Here is a 12,273-nt window from a genome sequence, read left to right as displayed (position 1 = left end):
TTCCAAGCAATCTGGCCCGATGTGACCGAGAAAAGACATTCAACCATATTTGAAATGCCTAAAAATGTTTCCATTTACATTTAAGCAATAGATCACGACAGGCTGTGGTATACGCTCATTATACCACAGTTAAGGGGCGTTGTCCGTCCAGACGCGCAGCGGAGGGGCGGCGACCCCCTTCACTGTGGTACCACACCCTCAATTTTGAAAAAGCTAGAAAGTCGGAAAAGCATTTTTTTTAACGAATACAAAAAAGTAGTCCCTCCTGGCTGCCGGCAAAGTGTACGGCGGTTGCTATGCAACACACTGTAGCGTCCTTCAGAGAGAAGGCTAGGCTAAAGACGGTAGCTTGGTTCGCCGGTAATTTAGCCTTCTATCGAGTTCACTCGAACTCGATAGTAGGCTAAATTGCCGACCGTGTGCCTATTGCTTTACAACATTTCCACCCTCTCCAGCAATCAACATGTTTTTTAGGCTTCAGTGAACTACACTATCGCTTTTATATATACATAAACAACAGTTAGAGTTAGGCGCGGAGTGATACTGAACTCTGTAAACTGATCGGGCGTCATAGCTGTGTGTATACGCTCAATATACAACGGTTGGGAACCAATCAGATCGCTTGATTTAGGCCCCCCGTTTTATAATTAAGCAATAGATCACGACAGGCTGTGGTATACGCTCATTATACCACAGTTAAGGGGCGTTGTCCGTCCCGACGCGCAGCGGAGGGGCGGCGACCCCCTTCACTGTGGTATAATGACCGTATATCATTGACTGAAGTGATCTATTGCTTTTATAAAACGGTTACGTAAATATGGCGAAATTAAAGTCATAGACACCCTCAATTTTGAAAAAGCTAGAAAGTCGGAAAAGCATTTTTTTTAACGAATACAAAAAAGTAGTCCCTCCCGGCTGCCGGCAAAGTGTACGGCGGTTGCTATGCAACACACTGTAGAGTCCTTCAGAGAGAAGGCTAGGCTACAGACGGTAGCTTGGTTCGCCGGCAATTTAGCCTTCTATCGAGTTCACTCGAACTCGCTAGTAGGCTAAATTGCCGACCGTGTGCCTATTGCTTTACAACATTTCCACCCTCTCCAGCAATCAACATGTTTTTTAGGCTTCAGTGAACTACGCTATCGCTTTTATATATACATAAACAACAGTTAGAGTTAGGCGCGGAGTGATACTGAACTCTGTAAACTGAACGGGCGTCATAGCTGTGTGTATACGCTCAATATACAACGGTTGGGAACCAATCAGATCGCTTGATTTAGGCCCCCCGTTTTATAATATGGATTATAAAACGGGGGGCCTAAATCAAGCGATCTGATTGGTCAGATCAGATCCAATCAGATCGCTTGATTTAGGCCCCCCGTTTTATAATATGGATTATAAAACGGGGGGCCTAAATCAAGCGATCTGATTGGTTCCCAACCGTTGTATATTGAGCGTATACACACAGCTATGACGCCCGTTCAGTTTACAGAGTCCAGTATCACTCCGCGCCTAACTTGAACTGTTGTTTATTTATATATAAAAGCGATAGCATAGTTCACTGAAGCCTAAAAAAAGCCTGTAAAGCAATAGGCACACGGTCGCCGGCAATTTAGCCTTCTAAATTGCTAAATTGCCGGCGAACCAAGCTACCGTCTCTAGCCTTCTCTCTGAAGGAAGCTAGTGTGTTGCATAGCAACCGCCGTACACTTTGCCGGCAGCCAGGAGGGACTACTTTTCTGTATTCGTTAAAAAAAATGCTTTTCCGACTTTCTCGCTTTTTCAAAATTGAGGGTGTCTATGACTTTAATTTCGCCATATTTACGTAACCGTTTTATAAAAGCAATAGATCACTTCAGTCAGTGATATACGGTCATTATACCACAGTGAAGGGGGTCGCCGCTAACTGTGGTATAATGAGCGTATACCACGGCCTGTCGTGATCTATTGCTTAATTATAAAAAAAACGCCCCTTAACTGTGGTATAATGAGCGTATACCACAGCCTGTCGTGATCTATTGCTTAAATATACCATATTTCATAGTTTTAAATGTGTACATTGTTGAAAAGTTTGAATAGGTAAAAAATGTGACCAAGAAAAAGGCATTACATTTTGCTCATTTTAATTTTGAGCGTGCTTCAGGGAGATTTTCCCCTTACTGACACAACTGCATAGATCAGCACAAATCCACAAATAGGACATTTATAGGCCTATGAGATGTTGATGATGGTGCTCTTGTGTCTTAGTGTGTGCTGTTGAGTGCTCGCATGAGTAAAAGCTCCCTGCTGTGCTCATCATGGGTTTTCATAAGCAGGACATTGCACAACAGATGGATCGGCGAGATGGGCACAGAGGCCCTGGCAAGGAAGCAGAGATATGAAGGCTTGGTGTGGTGGTGGTGGTGGTGTTCCCAAGGCAGGATATTTGTGGCTTCTTGGGATGGAAGATGGATCAGCGGCCATATTGTGTGTTTATGAAGGTCTCAGTGAAGGTTCACTGAGACAGACTCCATGATCTCTACCCTGAAAACGTGCCCTTAGGATGTCCAGAGCCCAGCTTGAGCTGCTGTGATTTACCAACCAGAGGCCAGATCTCTGAGAGCAGGGTGAAACTGAACACAGGCACAGGGATGTCAAAACACATTGGGCCAGTATGTCCCAGGCTCCAGGCCTTAACATGGTTACATTTAGCATCCAGCCACTCTTTAGTCGCCTGGCTTTTGTTCGGGTGAATCTCGCCCTGCAAAACTCAGGACGCTTTATATAGAGATCTCCTGTCCCCCGCACAGAGAGGAGGGACGGGAGAGAGATCTCGCCCTCTCCTCATCTGAGCATGGAGGAGTATTCCTGGAGAGGCGATGGCTCCCGAGGTGGTAAGAAATAGCACCAACGCCTCTGCTCTGTTCTCTCCCCGTGCGCACAACGGCAGAGTGACGAGGAGGAAGACAGACTTTCATCTTCTCTTTTCCGGCTGCAGCCATAATCTATTTGAAGCCGTTTTTAAACCAAAAAATGTCAAACCTGAATGAAAATTCAGAGTGAACCGTGTTGATTTATCAATGTCTGGTAAAACTCAGAACATGTCCTTGCAGTAAAACAAAACACGTACATAATTGAGTATAAATACACAAGAATAATGTTTAATTCTGACCAAAAAAATCCAATGAAGATAAAAGATGCAGTGCCTCCAAAAGGCACTTGAGAGTGACCCCTAATGAGGTCAAGAGCTCTGCATGCGGTGACCGCGTCCAGTCAGCTATGGCATTCTTGACATTCTCGGTCAAGTTATTACAAGGCTGATGTGTGTAGCGATACGACCGGGAGCTGCAGCTCAGCAGACGGTGTAACGATGGCACAATGTTAATTATTAAATACGAAATGTGGCGCAATGCATGTCTGCAAGGCAAGGGATTCTCTCAGACGAGGGGTCCCAACCCGGGGGTCGGGACCCCATTACTGGTCTCCAGGATTATATTGTAGAGGAGAATAGATGAGTATTTGAATTGGGAAAAGAAAATGTCATCATTGTTGCCCAAATGAAAGGGCCTGACTCAGTGTTTTTTGGTCACAATGGGATGGGACTTGTACCCATGTACTGCATCCTCATCATGAACAGGACGATGGCTCTGATTATATTTTTTTTATCGTTTTCTTGTGTCTTGTGTTTGTTTTTTATTTTTGTTTTTTACATGTTTCTCCAATTACACCGTTTGTGGTTTTGTTTGGAGGTCTTCCTAATAGTATTTCTGTTGCAGACATGGCAAAAAAAAAACTGGAATGCCAGATGGCTTTCAGACCCCCTCCAGATGAGGTGATTTCTAGCTCAAAGATTAGGACTGGTATTACTGTTGGTGGTACTTCCAATCCACTACCTTTTTCTCAACATTGTGTATGTGTGTGTGTGTGTGTGTGTGTGTGTGTGTGTGTGTGTGTGTGTGTGTGCGCACAGTATGTGGGACATGCATAGTGGGAATGCACTTCTTTAGAGACTTTAAACAAACTATAATGAAGCTCGCTTTCTGTGTGTGTGTGTGTGTGTGTCTGTCTGTCTGTCTGTCTGTCTGTGTGTGTGTGTGTGTGTGTCTGTGTGTGTGTGTCTCTGTGTGGGAGGGACACTGCTTTTGATCTTTTGATGGTTACATAACAGCCAGCCTCTGCTGCTGTAGGGGCCGGGGCAAGAGATAGGGAGACAGCAGAGCAATGACCCCCGCCACTGGTACACGGTCAGTGTGTTTCCTTCTTCAACACGATTTTTGTTCTTGCACTTACATTTATAACATTCCTTGTGACCTCTCTCTGTCTCTCTCTGTCTCTCTCTCCCTCGGTTAATCCCAGTCAGTGGAACAGCTTGTGAGGCCGGCTTGGGTTACCACACACACACACACACACACACACACACACACACACAACCACACACATTTGTGCACATATGTGCACACATACACACACATACATAGACAAACACACACACACACACACACACACACATGTACATACACAAACACACACACATACACACACACACACACACACACACACACACACACCAATGTGCACACATACACATGCACACACACACACACACACACACACACAAACACACATATACACACACACACACACCCAACAAACACACGCACGTACACAAATAAACAGTGTGATTCATATGCGGGGGGTCCTTGGATACGAGGCCTGAGGCCTGTCCGGGTGAGGAACGCGTGTGGGGGCGCCAGCCATCAGCAGCCGGATGCTCTGCTTCAATCTGTCACTTATTGGACTCATTACATCATCCTTCTTCCCGCTCACTGCGTGTCCCGCTGTGCTTTGAGCCTGTGTTTGTCTAATCTCTCCTGTGCCAAGTTAACAGCAGTGTGACCAAGAGTATTCGGGATGCTATACGTTGTGAGAACGTAGTTCATCCGTACCAGTTAAGAGTTGGACATCCTCTCTCTAAAGCAGACCTTCTAAATGGTCTTCCCCCAGCTGCTTTAGAGCTAGATACGTTCATCTATAACCAGACCGATGTCTGTCTCTCTGACTTGGTAATGATACTAGGTAAGGGTAGCACCGCAGGACACATGTGGAGGGGATAACACAGCTGAATCGTCATTCTTACTGTTCATATGGAGAATTATGTTATTTATCATCATGTAGCATACGTACAGTATATATTTTCAGATATAAAAAAAAAAATACATATAGTGTACATAACATATATAAAGAAGATATATATATATATATATATATAATGTTAATATTAATACATATATATAGATACTTATAGATATTCACATCCTCAATATAACCCACACTGGGTGTATAAACCAATATAGCCCAGTGGTGCCCAGCCCTGTTGTAAAGGCAAATGAGCTTCCGTGTGTGTGGGTGTAAACATCCTCATTAATAATTAATTCCCACTTCCTGTGTGGGACAAGAGAGTACAAAAAGCAGACGGCGTGTTCTGGCCCAGATCACAGCAAGCCCGAAGATAACTTTTATTCATTATTCAGCAACCCATTTCCTATTCAAAACCCCTTTTTCTCCTTGGAGTGGATTGATTCATTTATTTTTTATTATCTGGTGTGTTTAAAAATAGCAAAAGTGAGAAATGATTTCAAAATGTACTGTTGACGGAAGGTTTCAGGTTATTGACTGGAACTCCTTGAAGGTGGTTACAGTAGTATTAATAGCATTAGAAGACAACCTACCTGTTGATCAATGTGGTGCATTTCTACTAATGTCATGACCTCTCAAGTCAAACAGCACACCAAAGGGCCGCGTAGGATTTGCATGGTTCCAACCTCACTGTATGTTTTACATAACATAGCTCACTACTGATAAGAATGTACTGCAACCTGTATGAACACAGGGCTCCTGTGCGGAATGCTGCTTTCCAGAATACAACGACATCCACTAAGGCACACTCGCACTACAAAGCGTATTATTGACTTTAGCAGCAGCAATGTGTGTCACGATGTGTTGTCACGATGAAGTGGTTGGCCGTCTGTGTGAGACCACGCCCCCTTTGGCCCAGTGAACAGGATCCATCATATTTTTTTATATCAAATATGATATTACTGCTATATAAGTTTTTATAAGTTTGAACAGTATTTCCCTAAGATGCTAATATAGATGCTAATATATATGCTAATGCTAATGCTAATATATATATATTAGGGGTGTGCATTTCTCCAATAAAAGACGATTCGATGCGTATCTCGATACATGGGGTACAATACGATTCAGGAACGATAAATTTTTAAAATGGAACGATTCGATTCAGTTTGATTCAGAAGATTCGCATCTTTTAAATCAAAATCGATTTTCCGATTCAAATCGTTTTTTGTTACACCCCTAATATATATATATATTTATATATATTTATATAATATTTATATATATACATACTCATTTCAGTGGCACCCCAAATAACTTTTAGCAAACAGTATATCCAATGAAATCTATTGCCACAGTATGAGTAACCCAACCTATTTCCTAGTTAAATACAGGTGAATTTCGGTGGATAATACTGAATTGAAATCTCTCTCTGTCTTTGCATATGTTTATTTGTATGTGTTTGCATTTGTTTCTGTATGTATTTGTGTATGTTTGTCTTCATATTTGTTTGTGTCCCATATTGACCTTTCATTTGTGGGTCTGGAGAAATACTAGAAATCATCCGGAAATGTACATGAACAGGCCTACAATGTTAAATATTAAAACACATTGTTGTTGCCTCTTAAATGCTGCAATGCAGTAAGTAAAAAGTAAACAAATGTGTATATCTGGGTTTAGTGTTTAAAGTGTCAATTGTTTTTCCCATAAACACATGGACTTCTGAATAAAGTGACACTGAGCCTACAGGAAGCCCCCTCAGGTATTTCCCCAACCATCCCCACCCACAACACTTTAAGTATCCCGTTTTCCATACAGGTCCTTCTGATCTTAATCAGCTCGTTGTAATGGTCTGCCAGAACAAACAGCTTGCACCGACTAGTCTGCGACACAATAGCAGCACCGACTGGGTTGGTAGCCTGCACCAACAACGGCTATAAATCTCCATTAGTATGCGTCAACTACTGTGCCGCTGGTGGTGGGTGTGTGTTGAAGCCTGATCCATCCCACCGCTAAAGTACCAACCAGGTGCTGCAGTTCTCCCGTCCCACGCTCTCTCTCTCTCTCTCTCTCTCTCTCTCTCTGTCTCTCTCTCTCTCTCTCTCTCTCTCTCTCTCCGCCTCTCCCTCTCTCTGCATCAACCTCTCTCTATCTGCATCTCCCTCTCTCATCGCCGCCACTACACCACCCCCCCCCCCCCCCCCCCACACACACACACACACACCTAGCATCGGCAAAATAGAGCTCTGTCTACGTCACGGGAAGAAACTCAGCGATAACAATGCACGGAGCAGATTCATCTCGGCGGGAGGGTATTCGGCCTAGATCTTCTTGAACCTCCACCCTCCACCCCCAACTCTTCTACCGCACACACACACACACACACACACACACACACACACACACACACACACACACACACACACACACACACACACACACACACACATGGCTTCCATTCGGCTCCCCGCACAATAGAGTCGGAGCGGCTCTCAGAGCGGCTCTGGAGCTCATTACTCCACCACCTCGCCTGCCTCCTACCGGGATACTATTTTTGCATCGCTTCGGTCTTCTTGCCACTTGCAACTTGTCCCGTGAGAACAGATGGCGGGACACGAGTGGGAAGACTGGTTCGAACGCGAGGAATTCATCGGGCAAATCAGCGACATACGAGTGCAGAATCTACAAGGTAAGGTCCTCCTCAGGGAATCCGATATCCGTGCATAACAATGTTCCTGCGCTCTTATAACCACCGTGTTATCCTGCAGTCGATGAGATGCGTGCATCGGTTGCGTTGCAATAGTTTTGGTTGGTTTGATTTTTTTAATGCACAATGAAACTATGTATAGTTGCAACTTTTACGGAAGGATGTGTGACAGTCATCGCCTCAATCCGCACTTTCGCTCATCTAATTTATCTTCTTGCCCTTGCCGTAAATACCACGTACCGTAAATATCCATGAAGCAAATCGATTGTTCCCAGTGCACTGTTGCTTGTGTATAACTTCACCTGTGGATTCGCCTGCCTCACCCTTCGCGACTGTCCCGTTTGACCAAAACTAGGCTACACAGAGGAACCACAACTAATTGTCAACTTGAGAATTGCTTGGTTTTCTCCTGTGTCATAAACTAACAGTAACAGTATATAGTAACAGTAGCAGGGTATAGACAATATCAACAAACAAGGCAACAAGTGTTGGAGCATCAATATATTCCAAACCACTATTCTTTGGGTTGTTCTGCAGGCGAGGTTATGTGTGTGTATTCTCACCACAAGAAAATGCAAAAAGCAGGGTTAGCGTCTGCAGGGCTGGGTGGTTAGATGATTGTTTTATCTATGTTTCATGAAGGTTGCATCCCAAACGGGGCTCCAGATCTAAGCTAAACATGGTCACAGCTATTTTCTCCTGCATAGGTGTGGAGGGGAGCAGCGAGATGAGCAGCCGCATTAAAACAGTGGCCTAGGAGCTTACATAACACTGACTCTGATATGTGAGAAAGATGGAGAGAAAGCGAGAGAGTGAGCTTCGATATAGTTTGCAAGTCTCAAAAGAAGTGCATTCCCACAATGCATGTCCCACACACTGTGCGCACACACACACACACACACACACACACACACACGCGCATGTGCACACACACACACACACACACACACACACACACACACACACACACACACACACACACACACACACACACACACACACACACACACACACACACAAATGGACACACGTGCACACCATCCAAATCAACCTCATTATTTTTAGTCAAACTCAATGCATTGTGGTCTTCTCCAACAGAAATGGGATATTTGTGAAGTTAGAACTAAGAAATATAGTCCAGAATGTAGTTGTGTAAGTGTAAACATTATTGATGGCATTCGATTAAGTTAAAGTGTGTTTCTATTCAAATTAAATGTATGTGTTTTTATTCACTATAGTCAGTCATCAGAGCGGTAATTGAACTTGGTTTTGTCCCAGAAGACCACACATCCCAGAGAGACACTGTTAAGGTGGGATGAGGCCATCACATTCAGTCTTGATGTAAACCAAACGGTCTGCCTATAGAATCTATCACGGATAATACTAGACCTGTGCTATTGAATGAGGAGAACGATGATGAGTTAACCAGCATGTCCCCCTAAAGATCACGACATAGACCGACATTTGTAGTCTGTGGAAGTCTTCTCTGGGAAAGGCTGGGTGAGTGGTTTCATACCACGTCTTCTTCATGCTCTTTCAGATTACATCTGCAGATTTTTCATGCAGTATTCATCTGCCTGGATAGGGCTGTTCTCCTTTCTGCTTCTTCCATAGCTTGTACTTCACATGAACCACTCACATTTTGTGCAACATCTTTCTTGTGCAACATCTTCAAAGTGGCGGCTTTGAAGTTCTGTGATATAAAATTCCTATTGCTTTGGGAGTCAATCCCTAATTAGAGGGTCCCCCTCTGGCTCTAACTTCCTCTTAATTAGAAGATGGTGAGCCTACCTCTAATGTGTGCTCAGTAATCATCAGAATGAGACCATTCAGTCCGTTGGCTTCTCACAAACAACCCGGACAGGAGATATTATCCGTGCGAATATGCAGGTGAGAAGTGGTAAATATCTTATGTACGAGCGATTATCTCCTTCATCACTGTAGCTGTACCTTAGAGATCAGAGGTTTTAAGATACACTTAGTCCATTTAGCAATAAAGGTCAGCACTATAACCTTCATGATGAGACTCTAGAGAGTCTACTTAAGCATTCAAGAAACATTCTACTCAACTGAGTTTAGGCAAGTATTAGAAACAAGCTTAAGGATTCAGGACATTGCATCCCGGCTGAGTCTTGTCGCAGTCTGAACATGGAGGTTTGATCCACGCTTCACTGCAATTTAAGGGGTAGGACCCTGAAGGGACAAAATGCTTTGGACTCGACTATATTTCAATGATAACCTTTCATTAAGTTGACATTTAATGTAGAAGGTTCTTTATGAGATCATGTTGGACTTTCACCTCACAACTAATGAAATGACTTCATTGAAACACCTCATGGAAATTTGAATTACAGCAGAACTGGCACATCACCTTAAAAGGCCTGGACTAGGTAATGCCCAACCAATTCAACCCAGTCTTCCTACAGTAAGTCCATTCTCAAGGCAGATTCTATTGGGGTTTACTGCAGTTTTTCCATCTAGTAATTTCAGCATTTAGGTAAGGAGTTATAAGGCTTTAACAAATCACTTTTTGGCCATGTGAAGCCCCTTTGGAACACAACTGATCCGAAAGGACGTTGATTTACACATAAACGTTGATTTACACATAAATGAACTTATTCGTCACTTTCACTAGTACGCAGTGTTCACCTCTGTTGCTTTTACAGAATATAAATCAACCCAGTAGCCACCCTGTGGTTTAACAGTTTGCCATACTTGCTCTGTAAGTGCTTAAAGAAGAACAAAAAGCCTTTTTCTTTAAACAAAGTGAACAAAATGATGAAACCATGCCCATGTCCGCCTTCCCTCTAAAAATACCCTGGCGGTGGTTTTAAAAGGTCAGTGGTTATATTGTCACGTAAACAGTTCACCTCTGGGTGACGTAAAGGCCTGGGTGAGCTCACTCCTCAGAGGTCGGCAACTGGTGGGCAAGGGTCTTTCTCTCCTCCTTTTTCCCTCTTTCTTGCTTTGCTTTATTAGATGCAGGTGTGTCTGCAGCTCAGTATATGAAGCAGCCTTGTAAAATCCCTCTATTGAACAGTCGCTTTCCATTACCTTGTGGTGAACCAGGCTGGTGTTTGGTTGTGAAGTGTACCCTCTTAATTAAGTGAAGTGAATAATAAATCAAGTATTTGGAAATGTTAAGACAATTTGTTGTAAAGGGTATTAAAGGTGGCACAGTTAAATATGAGGGCTAGCCTATTATTTGAGTTTAATTTGTAAGAAATGCAAAAAAGCCATCTGTCTGCCATTAGTGAGTTAAAGGCTCTGAGAGAATATCGGTCTCTAGTTGACTGCGTCACCTCTATTACAATTTAGTCTCTTAAACCTCATTGCTGACCAATCAGGGCATCTCTTGATGCCTTGATGCTCTGATTCTCCAATCCAGCTTGCCTGTCAATCATGTTCACACACTCACAGCTTTATTATAGCCCCACCATAGGTGTGTGAATGCACAGTTCAACACTCAATGGTGGAGAAACAGGGAGGGAGAAAAGAAGGTGGGTTTTCTTGGGTTGTTTATTTACCCAAAATTGCTCTCTTTTGCTCTCTCTCGCGCTCTCTCTTTACAACTCTCAAATTGTACCTACAGCGACTTTAAGTCTACACACAATGTACTAATATGTCACTACAACTCACAAGATTCAATATCAACAATAAGGTAATACAGGACATGTAGTGTATTTTGGCATAGACCTACACAACACTGTAATGATGCAATTACATAACATCCTTTTGTGACGCATGGAAAGTCAACGTTAAAATGGCCCTACAGGTCCAGTCACATCGCTATCATCATTTTTATTACAAATAGTTGCAATACTGAACTTTATCTATGATTGAGCAGTCCTACTCCCGAGCGCAGGGGTTTTCAGACCTGTCATCTAATGGATCTCTTGACACTCACACACACACCCACTCACTCCCACCCCCACCATTATGAAACACTTCTCCATCCACATAACCCACTCTACCCCCACCATCCACTCTCTACACTGGGAACTGAGCAGGTATGGCTAAAAAGCAACTCCCAGAGGTGGAGTTAATGCAAATTCTAACCAGATTTGCAGATTTATTTTCATGTTATTATCACTGTGATTAAATACTGAACCATTGTTTTATCTGCTCTGTCAAGAGTGGCACATTTATTAACACAATGCCACTGTATGTACTGTAGATTCCTTGCATGAGGATTTAGAAAGCTGCGTCAGATACCTTGGCACTTACCTGATACACCATGTCCTCCTTTGCCCAAACAAATCCTCCCTTGCTTGAACAAAAGGCTAGACTCTGGTCTTTTGTTGATATCGTCTTTGAGATGTGAGCAAGGTGCCTGCCTGTCTACTTTCACTCATTAACTATAGTGTAATGGGGGCTTAAATGCACATCCTGTTATTTTTGATATCCGCCATCGAGGAAGTCATTGCCCCCTGGTGCTTTTCCTCCTCTCTTAC

The 12,273-nt window shown here is 43.3% G+C and overlaps 1 protein-coding gene across 1 annotated transcript in view; it reads left to right on the top strand.

Annotated features, from left to right (window-relative positions):
* The first annotated feature begins 7,391 nt into the window (after positions 1 to 7,391).
* Positions 7,392 to 12,273, top strand: part of clmna (calmin a) — a 29,145-nt gene continuing 24,263 nt past the window's right edge. Inside the window, exon 1 of the mRNA XM_084481754.1 lies at positions 7,392 to 7,801. Within this exon, the coding sequence (XP_084337880.1) occupies positions 7,717 to 7,801 (85 nt within the window). The 5' untranslated portion in view covers positions 7,392 to 7,716. The remainder of the gene's footprint in view (positions 7,802 to 12,273) is intronic.

This window comes from Micromesistius poutassou (assembly GCF_964030765.1).
Source record: "Micromesistius poutassou genome assembly, chromosome: 17".
In the NCBI taxonomy this organism is placed as follows: Eukaryota; Metazoa; Chordata; class Actinopteri; order Gadiformes; family Gadidae; genus Micromesistius; species Micromesistius poutassou.
The sequence above is the reverse complement of the archived record's forward strand: the minus strand, read 5'-3'. Positions and strand labels throughout refer to the sequence as shown.